The sequence below is a fragment of the Pezoporus wallicus genome, unplaced genomic scaffold (genome assembly GCF_028554395.1).
Source record: "Pezoporus wallicus isolate ANWC-B61680 ecotype Strahan unplaced genomic scaffold, APGP_CSIRO_Pwel_v1 contig_3181, whole genome shotgun sequence".
NCBI lineage: Eukaryota > Metazoa > Chordata > Aves > Psittaciformes > Psittacidae > Pezoporus > Pezoporus wallicus.
The window spans coordinates 5966075-5984307 of NW_026641700.1; the positions used below are offsets into that span (position 1 = coordinate 5966075).

Here is an 18233-nt window from a genome sequence, read left to right on the forward strand (position 1 = left end):
AGCTTCTGTAATTATATAGTCCATTTTATCGTTAAATCAGAAACAGTAAGAGAACACTCTAGGTTGGTATAGTATTTTACAATGAGCATATCAGCTACAATACCTTTACCTAATGTCAGAAAACCAAAACAGAACAGCAATATTTTTTTTTGTTTGTTTTTTTTTTTTTGACAAACCTGCTTTTGAGATATTACTTATTCTGTAAGGAAGAAAATACTTGAAAAATAAAAAAGTTAAAATTTAGTTAAAAGCTTTACTTGTCTGGGAGCAATCTCATAAAACCTGTTTTAATATGAGCACTTCACAAAATGAAAAACTATTTACAATATCTTGCTTGCAGTTTGGTCACATTATCTACACACATTTGCAGAAGATCTTAGGCAAAATAGGTATGTATCTTCTGACACAGGCTATCAGATTGATTGCACATTTTCCTTTTACGCAATGGCTCTCCTATAGTGCACTGAAGTCAGTGATCACTGTCTAATTACATTCTCATTTTAATTTATGGCTCAACAATAAAATGAATACCACTTCAAACCCAAATATCTGAGCTGCTGCATTACATATAGTGTGAAACATGTGGGTTCTACTTTTTTGCTCCTGATTTTCAAGAGAATAATTCACTGCACCAGCACAGTTAACAAATTGTGCAAAGAAATAAGGGACCTGTGCATTCATTTCATTTGAAAATCAAGGCATCATGTCAAATTCTGTCAACTGATTTCCCACTAGTTACAGCTCATTTAAAAAATGCTGATTTCTCTATGGCACTGTAATGAACTTTTCAGCACGCTATTACTGAATTACAGCATCTTTTACATATACACTATATTTTGGCCAATAATGTAATTCCCATGTTACACAATATCATTGCCTTCACAAGCAGAGTTGCTACATACATTCACAGTTTCAATAGATTGTAATTAGCTTCTCCAGTTGTGCTTTAAGAATTCCAAATATTTTCCAATAGTAAGTGCAAAGCAAATGTCCGATGCAGCTACAATTGGTCACAGAGTTATAAACTCCATAATTATGAGAAGAGCATACTCTCATTCTCCGTTTTCATCACCTGCTTTTTCAGGTATGACCTCCAGACTTCGACGGGGCTTTGAGATTTCTGCATTCTCAGTGCCTGGCTTATTGAGTCCACATGAAAGAGTGGCATAATGGATTTGTTTCAGATTCTCCAGTGCTTCATTTTTAGCATATTTGAGAAGATCAGCCTGTCCCTATAAAAACAAAAATGCAATTGAAATACACAATTGATAATAAGATTCTCTTCCCCCCTCCTCCCTTCTGTTTCTTTCAGATTAATGGTACAGTTGTCCTCCTGAAAAGAAAAAACAAACCAAAAAAAAATACAAAACCACCCTATCCTCCCCCTAAAAAACCCTAAACCAAGTATCAAAATTGGATTATTTGACATTAGAAAGAACCAAGCTTTTTGCTTTCTCTGGAGCCAACCGGTTGCATAAATAAAGGGAATGGTATCATTTCTACCTAATGGTTTTTTGGAAAGTAATATGTGCAGTATTTATAATCCACAGGGGCTATAAATGTTTCTGCATGAAGAAATTGTGAAGGCTGATTTTAATACTTCAGGGAGTCATTCAACTCTTTCGGTTTTGGTCCTTAGAGATTTTTTTTTTTCCCTAGCAATGTGATTCATTCAATAGTAGCATGGTAAAGGATCAATGTTTTTCAAAGTGTAAAATATGAAAATACAGATTGGGAACCAACATATAAAAAGGACAGTGATGATAAAGACTTCACAGGGTTGTATGAGGCTCAGCACTATTGCTATTCCTCTTTACTTGCACTCTTACTCTTCATGGTAATTAGTTTTAAGTAAAGGTGTAAGAGAAACTGTCCCAGACATAGGTGATTTGGCTCTGTCCTGCACTATTACCTACTCCATCTCTTCGTGTTGATCAAACCCCTCTAACAGCAACAGCTCTCATTATCAGACTATGGACAGCCTTTCCTGCAGCTGTTACCTGCCTACCCTGCCCATATACAGGGCACAAGCAAGGCTGTAGCACATGGTGAGCACCCCCGTCTTACTAGTGCACACAGAACAGTTCACAAACACGTGCAGGAAGTCTGCGAGGGCTGAAGTGACCGCACTGTGCCTGCCCTCCTAAAGGAGAACTGCCCCACAGATTACAGAAAAGCAAATGGTACTTCAAGAATACCAGATCTTGAACAGTGTCATTTCCAACTGAAGGGGAGAAAAACACACACACAAAGAAACCAACATCAGGTACTATAGTTTCCTGAGACTGTCAGTTCCTATAATCTCTAGTAAGGTATAAACACTGACTGTACCTTTTCCTGTAACTGGGGTACTCGTGTCTGTCCTGTGTAAATCCAGGCTCCTGACAGACATTTCTCCTGAAGAGATGCTAATCTGTCTTCTAAAGACATAACAGATATGTTGCCTCTTCTCCTTTGCCAAATAAGGCTGAACTCCAACTTTACTTTTTGGTTTAAAAAATGAAGGAGGAGAGGTAGAACAGCAGTTAGCCAAAACCATGTGTGCACTAATGGTGTGATATTTTGCCTTACTTCTTTAGCAACTCAGAACATAAATACTATTGCATGAAGTAAGCAGAATTACGCATTTGAGGCACACAAATTGAAAACAAATATTGCTTACTTCAAAGACATAATGCCCCCCCCCCATCCAAGAGGATAATAAGTGTTTTTTTTTTCTGATTACCGAACAGGAAAAAAGATCTACAAGTTCACCAATCACAGCACAAGCTTCAGCTAAAGAGAACCATGGCTACTTTGTTAAAAAATCACATACTTTTTTCCAAACTGACAAACAACTAAAGGCTAATTTAAAACACTCCAGCAGACTACATGAGTCATATCTGGAGTGCATCTGTTTCTAGCCCAAGATCCATTTTACATGGATTAGCAGAATATAGTTCTGGAACTTTAATCAAGTTTTTTATTATAGGCAGAGCAGCGAGCAACAGCCTATTAATAAGGTTGCCCAAAACTTCTCATTTTAAAAAAACATGATTTCACAGTTGCTTATGTGCTTGCCAAACTTTAACTACTTAAGCTTATACTTTCTATGAAGGATTTTTGCCATAGGCAGATTTTATTATTATTACTGTTTTATTATTATTACTCTTTACCCTCATCCATATGGTTAATTCACTTCTGAGAATAAAGACAGGAAAACGCTGTCAGAATTTTTAAACAATCTTCTATCCTTCCCTCCCTACTCCCACTTGGAGTAGGGACTTGTAATTCAAATTACTTCAGAGGCAGAAAGTAGTGAATCCAGTTATGTGCTTTCAATACACAAAAATCAGATTTTGAATATGGTTAGTACAATTACTCAGGATTTATTCCTGATCATTCTTCATCTCTTGACAGCTCCAGCAATGTGGCAAGACAATGCATGTTCCATTCCCACACAATAATGAACACGCATTAGAAGAAAAAGTCGGAGTTGTCCTGTATGGCCTCTCCAAGTTGTTTTACCACCAACATTCGGTTGCCAATGCAGGCAGTCCAAAAGACAGACTTGGAGGAGCAGAGGAAGAGCCTGAGGCAGGGACTCTGCAGAGAAGGCAGATGGAAAAAAGGAGGGGGCAAGAGTGATCTTTGGGACTGATCTGGCAAGAAGTCTAAGACTGCAGAAAGGGTTGTTGGACTGCACTGTGTAGAGACTAAATCTCACTGAAGAGGAGATTGTGAAATAACAAAAAACAAACAGTGTGACAACACTGAATTTGGATTAGACAGGTGAGTGGAGAAAGGGAAAGACATTTGGGATTGGAACAGAAAGAAAACAGACTGACAAAATCCACCATGTTGAAAAGAGCCTGAAAATGATAGACAAGTACAACGACTAACAACTCTAAGAGTGTCAGAGCTTGGTAATGAGACTAAAAGCTGGTGAGAGAGACAAAGGAACATGCAGAGCAGGGAGAAGACTGTAGAATAAAATGAAATCAAGTAAGGTGATGAGAAAACAAAAGCTAAGATTCATCGGGAGGATCTCTACAGGAGGCAAAGAGGGGGCAGTATGAACTGGAAAGTAATGGGGACAATAGTGATCAGGGAAGATTAACTTAGTAGACAAGAGAGGATCTGGGATATGGGACTGGATTATTTAATACAAGAGGGGTCCAGATTAAACACATCTGGCCAAGTTTAGGCAAGGGTGAAATAGAAGAATGGATCTGTGTACATTACTCTCTCCTACAACACTTAGAATGAAGTGACTGATTTCTGAATGCCACTGAACTTAGAAAAATGTTTGTGAAACCAACTGTGTTGTCATTATCTGCTGGCATGTCTTGATCCAAAGATGAAACAAGAGCCAACCACTGCTACCGAATATGCACAAGCTCAAGTGAGAAAGGTCTGTGCAACTGATGTAAAGTTCCTAGCTCTGCTGATGTACCATCAGGAAGCCATATGCTGGGGGAAAAAAGTAGGCATCTTAAAAATTCAAATTCTAGTCACAGTGAACACTGTTGAACAGTAACACAATGCATCTGAAAAGACAAATACAATGCATCTGAAAAAATTGCCCCCCCTGCTCCCTGCAATTAAAAGAACTCAAAGACCTTCCCTCTAGTTATATATCAACTATATCTTGTCCAAGGGCTCTCAAGATTCATTCTCAGTTCTTTATATTCTATGCATTCTGTAGCTGCATAAGATCCTGATTTTCACAGTAGGTGCAGCTGATTTGAAAAACAATGCAATCGCTGACTACAAGCTAGAAGACAGTAATATCTCAGATCCATGGGCTACTCAGGTGTTCATCCTGTTACCAGCCCCAGAACTGCTGCAGGCTACTTGCTCTGAATGCATATTATAAAACAAATATGAGAAACCTATCAATGGCTCGAACTTTAGTCAAGCAGATTTATTATAAGAAACACAAAATCCTCTGCATTCAAAGAAGCAAAGTTGGTTTCACAGACAACTCAATGCTGGGATCTGGAGCAGTCACAGAACCAACCCCATGATTCTTGCTATGTAGAGCTGCCTTGTCAGGCTTTCACCTCACAGATAAGTCAAAGTGTAAACAAATTTAGTCCTTAGTGTTGTCTGGCTAACACACTACAAAACTCAAATTTACCCCTAGCACCGTGGTTAACAGGCAGTTTGTGGTAGTTCCCAACTGGGAATAGGACCAACACAGGCCTTACAAAACACAAGAGAAAACAAAACTGTGAGAGCACAGTTCTCACAGCAGCAGAACAACCCTTTCCTTCACTGTGGTTAAAATTCACTGACAGAACTGAGTATTATGTAACTTTGATACCTATTTCATATGTTGATGTTTAAAAGCTTCTCAAACAGAACCAAGCACCAAGCTGTTTTGTAGGCAGACATGAAAAAGACTTTAAAGAACATCAAAGAACAAAAATGATATTCATTCATAAACTTTTAATAAACAACGATACAAGATGTGAATTTTAATGTGGAAGCCCAATTCAATATCCTTCCTACTTCTCTGTTGCAATATTGCCTGCATCAACTATCTGGTTTATTTGTTTGGTTTTTTTTTAAATCAACATTAAAAATCATCTGTTTGGTTTTTTGAAGCTTTTGGCTAAGAGGCAGTGTTTATATATCACATCTCCTGAAAGGTAATTTAAGGGTAATTTAAATCAAACCCAAAATGGTTCCTATCAGTTCTCATACCTATGAAATGAGATATTCAGTGAGATATTTCAGTCATTTGGACATAGCATCAACTATGTCTCAGCACAGCTACCTTTATAATTTGGTAAATATTCACTCATGATTTTTAGTTAACAGATTCTTCAGTGAATGTGTGAACCCTTGAGATGTAGAGATGACATGTGAAATAACTGCATGAGCATTCTTTCCAGGAAACTGTATCAGTAATGACTGGGCTTTAGCTCAGGTTCCAGGACCCAAAGCTTGTATCAGGAAAAGTAAGAAGCCAGTATCCCTTTCTCAAAGCTTGCTGCTCACTATATACCACATATATACTATAACACAATGCTCCATGCCCAGCTGACATGCTCTGAGGGCATTTACAGAATGATGTAACTTCCTAACTTCTAAACATGACTTTAATTAAGAACCAGAATCCCATCAGTCCAATATCAAGAGACTAGCAGTTTCAGATACCTAAATTGAACTGCGATGTGGGAGGCTGAATATATAAAGTAAGAAGTTGCACCCCTATAACTGCCTTGAATATTCCATTTATAAATACATTTATAAAAATAATGTAGGTGCGGAACCAATGTCATTACAGAGATAAGAGATGCCATTAACTGCGCGTCTTGGGATTTGCTTTTAAGAGAAAGTAATTCATGTTGTCTAATGTGACATGTCTAAAAGCTCATAGCCAACAAGAAGCATCTAACAAATGCTAGAGTTTGAAGTCCCACCTTCATTCCAAGTGCTTCCACTGAATCTCCTTATGTTTTAGAACAGCTATTTGTTGCAAAGACTAATTTGAAGATGGTGTTATGCTCTTCCTATGGGCATCTCATATTCTGAGACTCTAGAGGTTTTTTTCCCCCAAAGTTTTGCTATGCCACAAAAGTCTGCAAATTGTTACATTAGGCTGTTTGTAGGAGTCTGCTGCAACAGCACTTAGAGTCATTTTCTTCTGTCAACTGTATACTCTTTCTGGCAGGAAATGTGATTATCTATGTTTAGAAAAGATGAGAGCCATCAGTCTGAGTAATAACAATAAATAAATTACTAGCAAATGATCTTTCAAATTGTCTATTTGGAAGAGAGGCATATTCTAACACTGTACAATCTCTGTATCTCTCAGATGGGCAATAAAGTTCACTAAAGCAGACTAAATTTACTGCAACTCATGTTCTGAAGTTAACCAAATACCTCTATGTGCATATGTGGAGTGCATTAGAACGGGAATGTGTGCACATACACAAATTGGATAGAGATGTTTCAGCTGAATTCAAACACACTATACCAGTAATTTATTTGTCCACATGGCTTCAAATTAGGAAAAATAAAATCCTTTAAAGTAGCAACTGCGATGTGTGTGCATACACTCACACATATAGATACTTAACAACTACAACAGATGTTCTAAACAAAGGGTTCCCCTAGTATTAAGCTGTTTTGTTATTTTATCCATCTTTCCATTGCATCATCAGAATGTCCCAATTGGAAAAAAAAATTAAAAATCAATATGTACCTGGAGGGTAAAATGCAGCTTAATTGGTTTGGAAAATACATCAGCTACACCATGTGAGCATTCTATGACTCCTCTGTGAGGGAGCTGAGGATGGCACTCAAGCAGAGCTGTCTAGTACGGCTGTTCAGAGCCACACAGCAATTCCTTAACCATAGCCAAGAGACTATGTAAAATACTGTTCCTAATTACAAGAAGAATAAAAGAGTTAAATCCATCTAAGCATGGCACTGCCTTAGACGTGTTGGCTGCTCAACTGCCTTGCTTGTGGAACAGCAAAATTTGGGACCATTAAATAGACAGGGGTTTATTTTTGTGCTATTCAAGAGGGAAGTTAATTTGACACAGGCATGGAATTCAACAGAAAAAAGAAGTTTCAACAGAAAAAAGAAGTTTCTTCTTCTCAGACTGTCACTCTCCTGATCAATTTTCACTTTAAAGTATGTGGGCATTCACTTTCCATCCCTGTCCTCACATAGTTTTTAGAGAACTGGAAAAATGGAAATGAAAATCATCATCATTAGATCAAAATTATGACTGCATAATGTCTTTTTCTCCGGACAAGAAGAGTAGCAGTTTAGAAACAGATAAACTTTTTCAATTTAATTATGTAACACAAGAGAAGTTATGGCTACAGCCTACAGGTAAGAGTTAGGAGCAAAAAACCTTGATGTGTTACTTCAAACAAATCACAACCTGTAACTTTCTGTACATCTAAATGTGAAGAATAGCACTTAATAGATGACTGTGTATGATCTGTAAATAACTTTTAAGATGTAACAACAGTGCCAGAACTTTCTGTAACATTCCTGTTAAAGTTTTGACAACAGAGTGATTAAAAATCTCACAGATTATTTTTTTTTTATAAAGTATTAATTATGGGACAAATTGTACCTTCCTACAGAAGGGACCTTATCCTGCAAGTAGAAAAAAAAACTAAGTCGATGTTGAAGAGGTTTTCTCAATAATCTCTCCAAAAGCAAGGCTTTCTAACCCCGTAATTACATTAATCCTAAGGATATGCACAAAAGCCCTTCAGTGCTCTGAAGAGACAGATCTGCCACATGGGTTCTTCAATTTCTGGTTCACACAGAAATCACGACTTCACATTTCAGTCACTTATCAACCTCAGACCTCCTCCCCACCAACCCTTATGCTCTGAATGGAAAGTAGAGATGAAATAAAGGTACTGCTGTTTCAGGCAATATTAAAGAGATCTGCCTATCCAACCTGGTATCTGATGCCTTTGACAGAAGAGTAAAGCGGTAACTTAGTTCTCTGACATTTGCCCAAACCCAGTGAACTGACTCCCCTCCTTTCTATTCCCTAAGTAGCACAGGAATGGTACTTGACGCATCCCATGCAGGTATGTGTTCAGGAAACTCCACTCTAATAAAGTGACAGTCTGCCCCTTTTACCTATAAGTAAAACCTGTATGCATACTTTTAGAATGTATCAACAGTATAAGCTGTAGCAAATTTTGCCTCATTTTGATTCTCCTCTGCATTAGATCTGTGCAGTACAGCACAAAGGGCAGTACAGAGCACCAAGCAACACCGTGGAAAGCTTAACAGCTGAAACCAGCATGGAAAGCTGGAGAAATACATATACATTACCGCTTTTCTGTAGTAGTTCATTGTAAGAAGAGGTCATAGGGAATTCTACTTTAAATAAGGACCAACAATAATAAAATACGTGGGAGAAAATAACTTTATAATTAAAACAGGCATTATACTTTAACATAGTGATGAAACATTTGATTGAGTGGGACAGAAGAACTCATTAGTGCATGTAAACACAAAACTTGAATAATTTGGGCTAGGAGGATAGTGTCAAGGGAATAAATTAATGGAGGCAGGTTTGCTATCTCTATAAATTTTTCTATACTCTGCTGAGATGGAAGACCAGCAATAAGAAACCTGAACTGTTCCACATTCCAGTTTTCTGAGGGTCTCTGGCTAAAGGTATTTTTATACTTCATCATTTATTACGGCATCAAAATGTAGGCAAATGCACCCAACAAAATGCAAGGAGAATCTCTAGCTCATATACACCCAGCTTACTCCAGTCTGAATTAATAATTTGTATGTATCATTAATCACCATTCATAACTGACTGCAGCAGCAACACCTTCCCTTTTGTTTTTCAGTAACAGCATTAACCTCAACGCTCTTACTCCCTTCCAAATCACAAAGCAGGGTTTAAACAGCAGCATAGCTTCTTCCCAGCACAAATCAACACTTAATTGTTTCACCCATGTATTCCAGACTACAGCAGACCCCATTAACGTGAAAAGGTTGTAAGAAGAAAACGTCACGCAAACTAAATGAAACAACCCCCACGACAATAAAAGAAAAATCCACACTGACAGCCTGCTGTGTTTTCAAGTTATATAAATTAAACTGAACATGGTTAAAGAAGTGAATAAATCCATTTAAACTGTGACACAAAATAATGACCAGTAAAAATATTAGAATGTCAGTTGTGAATGGAAGAACACAGTAACTAACCAAAGGAAGACACATTACCTTTAAAATTGTAATGTTCCATGTAAAACTTTCTACTGATTTTTGCAGTTTTCTTTCTTTTAAGCCTTCTCTTGCTCCTATATTGTGCAGGTTTTCATGAAACTCCATTGCTGTAGAGAATAAAAGAGGGAGGAATATAGTACCTATTTTAACACATATTTTGTAATCACTAGTAAGGCAAAAGGACAGTGAAAAACACTCAGAAATTTTATTCTTCAAGTACAAATGTATCTGATCTAGTATGTGCAACATTATAAACATGCCAACATACACAAATCTCTACGCCAAAATCCACACTGAAGTACCTGTTGGGTCACTGCCATACAAAGATGGAGCAAAGCAAATATTTGCTATACAAAAATACTGTTTAAGCACAACTGAACTTGTTGCACCATATGTAAAATCCTTTTTGTGAGCTGCTATAGGATGGAAACAGTAATTTCATGAAATACTTCATCCTAACAGATTTATTTTGTGCCTTGCTCTTTTATGCACTAAATCTACATCATAGTTGTCCAGCTAAAAGCTTACATGCTGCAGCCAGCCCATAAAAGTAACCTTCTCACCTTACCCTTGAGGAGACAAGCAGTAACTGTGAAGGTGGAGTACCAAGTGAACCTCCAAGGACATTTTACCACACCCACGTAAAATGCTGTGTCCACAAAACCTGTATCTGACAAACTTAAAACCAAAAATTTCGGGCAAAATTCATACTAGCTTGAAGGAAACACTGAGTAGAGTGACCAAAGCTTTAATTTTAACTCATTGCACTGCACAGATGTAAGAAAAATAACTTGCTTTCCATGCTGCTGTTACAAGTCATATAAAAATAAAATTTAAACGGCCTCCTTCACGCAGGGGAAGTAAAATGTCCTTCCAAGGGTACACACATCAGCCCGCCATGGATTACAGCAACTCTCCTATGGAAGTTGTATGTTAAACTGAGCTCTCAGAATCTCCATCAGGAAAAACATAAAAGGTAGTTTTGAGGGCAAAGGCTGGCAAATGGTTGTGACTTACACCTACAAATGTAAAATCAAGTTACAAAGCTTAAGTAAAAACTGTAACTAAGTTGACCGAGATCCTCTATTTGCCCAATGAATGTATGTGCTTCAAAATTTATATGTAATTTACTATCATGGAAGACGCATATGAACTCACAGTAGCTGTCAATCCTACAGTGGACTGACTTCTAAGGACATTTTAAGGTACCTATTCTTTGTAATATTTCTACCTGACACTCATATCTTGTTATGAAATACGAATGAATGTTTTTTTGTACATTCCCTTACCTCAGGCCAGTGCATACATACATATGTATGTGTGTATACCTATATATACACACACATATCTCTACACTCACATTAAAAAAAATATTCATAAATTCATTTAGAAGAAAAGATTGTTCTTTTTAGCTTTTCTTAGTATTTTAAATTTTACTACAAGGAAAATAAATGCCAAATATTTTTCCTGCATTAAACTACTGTATCATTTTTATTTCAAATACTTCTCCATAGCTCTAACTCTGCCTCTAGAGTGCAGCTTCAAGTAAACCATTCATCTTTTATTCCCCCCAGACAGATTTCTAACCAGGTGAGAAATTGAAGTTCATTCATCCATCACTATTTCCAAGAATCCATTTCCTGTTCACATCATCCAAAAAATAAACTTCCTATATGATCATGGAAAGATTAGGCACAGATCCATACTTACAACATTACATTTCTAGAGCACCATGGAAATACAGAACCATAAATGCTGAGACTATATTGCTAAACTTTTGGAGCTCATTCTTCCCAACTATTGTAATTCATGTAAATACACTACAATGTATGTAACAAAATAGGAATAGCATGATTTAAAAGCAGGTTTTTAAACTGAATACAATGCTGCTAACAATTCTTCCCAATCATAACCAAAGATTTCACAGCATATCCTTCTCCTCTGCAGTACACTTCTTTAAAGCATCCTGATAAGCAGTCTTTCAGTATTTCCGAATCACTCTTTTTTCTCCTTCAGTGCTGAATCACATTCTGGTTCCCCAGTGAATGCTGATTAGTTTGAATTTCACGACACCTCAGCTTTTTCCTCTCACTCAGACCCTCACCCCTAACCCTGGAAGGCACTAGCTAGATAGCTTTAAAACTCCTTCATCCCTTCTGCGAATACTTTGCCATTCAAGATGCTCTTTTGAAATTTAATGTACAACTCTTTTCTCCCATTTTCAATAACTTCAAAGAGCATGAGGAAAAGAGAAGTGCTCTAAAGCTGATCAATGCAGTAAGAACCCTGTATCATGTGAGAAGACTAATAAGAACTTGCTTGGTTAGTCTAGCAAAAAGAAAACCAGAAGGGGAGTAATTGCTCCCTAGATACAGATCAGTCAGGTAAGACCTTGGACATCAAAGAATCATTTCAGCTAAAGGACAATATTAGGATGAATATCTGTCTGTAAAATCGGAATTTATGTAAAATTTATAACCATTGTAGATGTGGTTCTGTAAGCAGCTTTGAAAAGCAGAAAATTACTCAAAAAACTTATATTCATTTTAAAATAGAGCTGACATGATCAATTTACAAAAACTGTGCCTGGAAGTAGAATTCAGGACCTCCCAGGCCTGTGTTTCCTCAACCAGCTGCATGATGATCTCTCTAAATAGTATTACATGGCAGACCTCAAACCTGCATTAACTTATGCTTAGCATATTCTGAAGGAATATTTCTGTTTCTGAACTAAAAAAGGGCTGATGACAGTATAGAAAGTGGGGCTATGACATACTTTAATAACAAACTTTTTCTTCCCAAATAAAACATACAAGGCAATATAACAGTCTTGACAGGCTGATAAGAATTCTGAGCCATCACTTCTCAGAATATTTTCCAGATTGCAATCTTAGCTGTATTTTATGGTCTTGGATTCTCAATATTTTAATTATCACAAATATATTCAGCAGATACAAAACCTTTCATAATTTACAATAGGCATGGTATTGTTTTGCTGACACTTGAAATGCTGGAACAAGGAAGATGTATTTCTATTGCTGCCCTGCATGCTGTTGGAGAGCCAACACTGTATTTTGAGGTGAAAAAATAATTTAGAGATTTATGTGAAAACCAACATTGTTTATATGTATATATATATACACTATTGAAATTTACTTGTCTCCAACCGCATTTAGCTTAGAAAAAATAGGGTTTTTTATTTCTTCAAAATGAAATAACTCCATATGAAATTCATATCCTTAATGACAAACTAGAAATAACACCTATTTAAAATTGGTTAGCAATTCCTCCCACTACTGGGCTTTCACTGCAGTTTCAAAGTAGTATATGTAAGATACTGATTAAAAAGTGACATATAAAGCAGATGAAGTGATTCTGCTATTTTAAAACTAATTAAGAAGCATATACTAAAAGGGTAAGTCGCCTTAAGCCACCGAGCTGCATGTATTTATATTTTGGGTTTTTTAGACTGTAAAATATATATTTTCTTTTTGGAAAACTCTGATGATAACTACATGTTTAATAAAATCAAGATGTGAAAAGAGACCAAAACATAGAGCGTTTGAGTGCATGCGTGTAAGGTAAGAAGGAGTTCTGACTGTTTGGAAGTCTGCAATTTGTTTACTTTTGTAAGAGTTACTATCACAAAGCCCTGGAATACAACCAACTGAAAGCTGAGTTACTAATTTTTTAAGGAATCTTTAGCAAAACAGTGAGCACAACACTTGTTATACTGTATTTCTAGCCAAATCTCTACTTAACACACTCCTTTGTTTTCTTTGATGAAGGCTTTCCTGCCAAGAGCATGATTTCAACTAGCTGAGACACGACTACGCAGCAGGGGGGCTCCTCCTGATGCAGGTTTTTATCTCTTAAAAAATACCTTAATCAAATAGCACAATGGTAAAACTTTGGCAATAAATGTGTTTACTGAGTAGACCTAATATGAAATTGGTAGCAAACCATTTGTCTATAAAATACATGCTGATAATAAGCGCTTACCTTCAGTCAAGCCAAATATATTTTATTTCATTTTTGGTAGAGCCCTTTGATTTAAAAGCAAATAAATTACTTTTTAAAAGCGTAATAAGTAATAAAAATAAACATTAAATATTTTTTTAAATGGAAAGAAAATACCATACAGTTCTCAATTAGGTTACCACATTGCAGCTCAAGTACTATGTACATTCATCTTGAATGCTTACTAAGTTTCTGTGAATAATTTGCACAGACAGATTTATTCTTTCAAAGAAAAAAATCCAAGAAAATAACTCATACATTAAAATACTTCTTCTACACTGCATCGGTTAAATGGTGATATAGGAAAGAATTCTAGGAAATTAAGCTGCAAGTACTCATTTCCACATATAAATATTTAATCTGCACATTCAACTGCTATACTTGGCCACATCTTTGAGAGCCAGGATTTTAGGTTTTTTACAGTATTAAATACATTTCTGAGTTTTTTTACTCTAGATTATATCCCTTAAACAGTCACGTATTTCAATCTCACAAACAATTTCCTCTTAAAATAAGTTTATCAGAAAAGTGGTTGGGAGTCTGGCTACCAGATCACATCAACAATAAATCAAATAAATCATGTTAGAGAAGAAACAGAAGTCACTATACTTGTAAATTCTCACATATTTTGCTTACAGAACTTTCCGTAAAAAGGCTTAAAATGAACCTTAATAAATTAATACTCAGAAAACCTCTGTATTACCTAAGTATCACTGCTAACTGCAAAAACTGAGTCTTAACAGGAATAAGGATTAAATCCTCAAGTACTCCCAAGCACCTGCTTCCCACTGAAGTCACCCAAAATATTTTATGTCATAACTAGAGAATCAAAATTTCTTTGCAGATCCTAAGTGTGCTTCAGCTTCAAAAAGCTCCAGGTCTGAATTATGTATATTCAGTAGGTTTAGACTAATATTTGACAAAAATATACATTAACAAAATTAGTTTTTCAGTATTTTTCAATAATTATGGCAATGTGCAGTGTTCCATCTCCAGTGTACAGAAGACTTTATTCCACAATGACAGTCCTTTGAAAAGATAGACTGCATTTCTCAATGTGGGTGAAGTTAAGCCACTACCACATGAGAATGAACTAACACTGACATTAAAGGGCAAAAACAGAACTCCAAAGAAGATTCTTTCCACAGGCTGCTGTTTCCGTCTTTTCTTTATCAGCCTCGATCCTCAAGAGAGGCCAACGTAAGTCTAAGGAAAAAAAAGCCTTGATTTTATCTAATGCTAGAAAACAGACTTAATATAGACATTGCTTTATGGTACACTGTAATTTCTTCCAGTCTTCAGATCCTCCTGAGCCCACATTGTTTCACTGGCAATAGTAATTACTACCTCTTTTGCTTCCACAGTAATGTAACTTCTCTTTTCCTTACTATGACCCAATGCACCAGAGAAATTTGGTACCTTTTTCTTTCAAATTGTCTGATTAACACATTCAATTTAAGCCATCTTACCAAGTTTTATTTAACTTGGGATTTGTTGTTGTTGTTCAAAATATAAAGAGCAGGAAAGTGCATCTGAAATCCTGTTCAACTTTCCAGCACTTCTTCCAATAAAGCATGTTATGAAATCTTTCAACCATATATTATACATATATTATATTATATATATAACCATATTATAACACTTCACTACCTCTGCTTTTTTTTTTAACCCTCATCTACAGATAGTTTGGAATTGTTGGTTAGTCTCTGTCAGCAGGTGTTGTACTAGTTAAACTGTCACATGTAGATACAGAAAATCCACAGGAGAATAAACAAGATTCCTCATCCTTTCTTATTTTTGGATTAGATTCTAGTTAGCATAGCAGCGTAGCCTTTGAGCAGATCTTGGTACATAAAATGTCTGCTGCATTTGTGCACTCTAGTATACTTCTCTATATCTTAAGAAATATAATTAATCTTAACTCTTTAATAATTTTTGCAGGTATAAGGCAACTGCTAAAAGTAAAAACTACAAGCCAATATAATAGGTTAATTTTGTAAATATTCCTGTACTGGGAAAGGCTATTTAAAATCAAGAGTTCTGTTTTAGCCTCTTACAATGATATCCTGATTTCCAGTATATAACCAAGTTTTCCAATCATTTCTTCCCACCGAGGTTGCTGGAAGTTGAGCATGGAGCTCTAGATGGTCATCATTAACACAATCTGATCTTTTACTGGGCTAGAATTACATGAACAGTGTGGGGGAAAAAAGGCTTCATATGAAGGGGCAAACTCAGGAGACAATATAAAAGTCTGTGCTAGTTTAAGCACTTGCCCTGGAAGGAGTGAGCAAGAATGTTGAGAACATCTACAAGTCTGGAAGATCATCCACTCTTCTACAAAATGTATCAGAATCCCCCCAAAACACCACCATCCAAGGCAACCAAAGACACAGCTACAGGTTGGGCAGAGAAGAGACTCAGAGCAGCCTGAGGGGAAGGACTTAGGGGTGTTGGCAGATGAGAAACTGAATATGAGCTGGCTTCAGCATGTGCTCACAGCCCAGAAAGCCAACCGTATCCTGGGCTGCATCAAAGGAGCGTGACCAGCAGGTCGAAGGAGGTGATCCTGCCCCTCTACTCTGCTCTCATGAGACCTCACTTGGAGCACTCTGTATAGTTCTGGTGTCCTCAACATAAAAAGGACATGGAACTGTTGGAACAAGAATGATCAGGGGACTGGAGCACCTCCTATATGAAGACAGGCTGAGAAAGTTGGGGCTGTTCAGCCTGGAGAAGAGAAGGCTGCGTGGAGACCTCACAGCAGCCTTCCAGTACCTGAAAGGGGCCTACAAGGATGCTGGAGAGGGACTCTTTGTCATGGACTGTAGTGATAGGACAAGGGGTAATGGGCTTAAACTTAAACAGGGGAAGTTCAAGTTAGATGTAAGGAAGAAGTTCTTTACTGTGAGGGTGGTGAGGCACTGGAAGAGAATGCCCAAGGAAGAGGTAAATGTGCCATCCCTGGCAGCGTTCAAGACTGGACAGACTCTTGGGTGACATGGTCTAGTGTGAGGTGTCCCTGCTCATGGCAGGGAGGCTGGAACTAAATGATCTTAAGGTCCTTTTCAACCAAAACCATTCTATGATTCTGTGTATTACAGTGAGTTATATGTGAGGAGCAATATATGAAAAATACAGTGTACGACTGGTGTGAATAACAGTAGAGAGATTTAAGCACAAAGAAAAAAAGACTGATGAAAGCTACCAAAGTTGATCTAAGCACTTCCCCCTACCCTGCCCCTAGCAGAATGTGGCTTCAAGAACATTCAAAACATAGGAGAGGACCAGCATTACAGAGCTACGGAATATATACAATGACAGTGTAACCTGAGCTGCTGTGGAGCTGTACCTGGAGATGCTTAATGGAGTAGCCTGAGGAAGATGGACAAATAGGAAGAAAAAAATGTAGAAAAAAATGAAGCAGACAGAGTAAAGTATAAAAAACACGTAAAAATGATGGACTGAATACATAAAGTTGAGACATATAAAGGATTGTACTGAATGTGTCCTTCATTAACACCTTTCCTTAACTCTCAGAGACAGCCTACTGTGTTAACAAACCTTCAAAATGATGTTGTGACAAGTGTGGAGAAAGGACTTACAATAATTTGATAGCTGGCTTAGAAATAATGGGAACAACGAGAAAACAGAGAAAATCAGGTATTTCAGAAAAACGGATTACTGACAGAGAAGGGCCTCGAAGTGCTGTTTTAGTCATAGCAGGTGATGTTGGAGTTTATTTGATGGTGGTAAATACTGTAGATTGTTTACTTTTAACAGTGAACTTCATGAAAAATATAGTAAAGGATTCAATTCTAAGATCAGCATGTCCCACTGATGTAAACACATTAAACACTGGTCACTTATGAAGTCCAACACTAACAGATAAAACAGCATTTCTTTACTCCCTATTTATGAAGTCACAGTTTCGATGCAGTGCCTCCTCATCAAAAGACTGGCTGATAATGGGCATTATTTCAGAAGACATGGATTAACAAATTCTGATGAACTTGTGTAAACTCCACAGTACCCAGGACATGAATATCACAAATTCTCTTTCAAGTCACTGATAACTACACAAATGTTGGGAACAACTGATGTAGTCACTCCTTTTCACTGCTAAAAAAAACCTCAATTGCACACCCAGTCGAAAGTGCTCATCAAGATTTAATTGTATAAATTTCTTTGCCTCTATTAAGGGATTACCTAATCTGTACATAACACAGAATACTACCTTTTTTGCATCTTACATGCTTTGTTTTGGTGGACCCTAAGTCAAAAACCAATTCAGAATGCAAATAACAGGAACAAATAGTAAAAGAAACAGCTCAGTAAATGTGTTGTTTTGCTGAAAAGCTTAAGCAGTGGGGAACTGAGAGTTATAGCGATTAGAAAAAAAAATGACTTACTTTAATTTTAAACAACAAGAACTATTCGCAGTGCTTGTAGAGCTATCATCCTTGTCTTCTTCTACATGCAGCCAA

The 18233-nt window shown here is 36.9% G+C and overlaps 1 protein-coding gene across 2 annotated transcripts in view; it reads right to left on the bottom strand.

Moving 5' to 3' along the window:
• Positions 1–233: 233 nt before the first annotated feature.
• Positions 234–18233, bottom strand: part of PLCL2 (phospholipase C like 2) — a 104218-nt gene continuing 86218 nt past the window's right edge. The window contains exons 6-7 of one of the 2 annotated variants that reach the window (XM_057424824.1): positions 9724–9833; positions 234–1232 (exon numbers count right to left, since the gene is read on the bottom strand). In XM_057424824.1, coding sequence (XP_057280807.1) covers positions 1053–1232; positions 9724–9833 — 290 coding nt within the window. In that variant the 3' untranslated portion in view covers positions 234–1052. The remainder of the gene's footprint in view (positions 1233–9723; positions 9834–18233) is intronic. The other variant, XM_057424825.1, reaches the window with a different exon arrangement.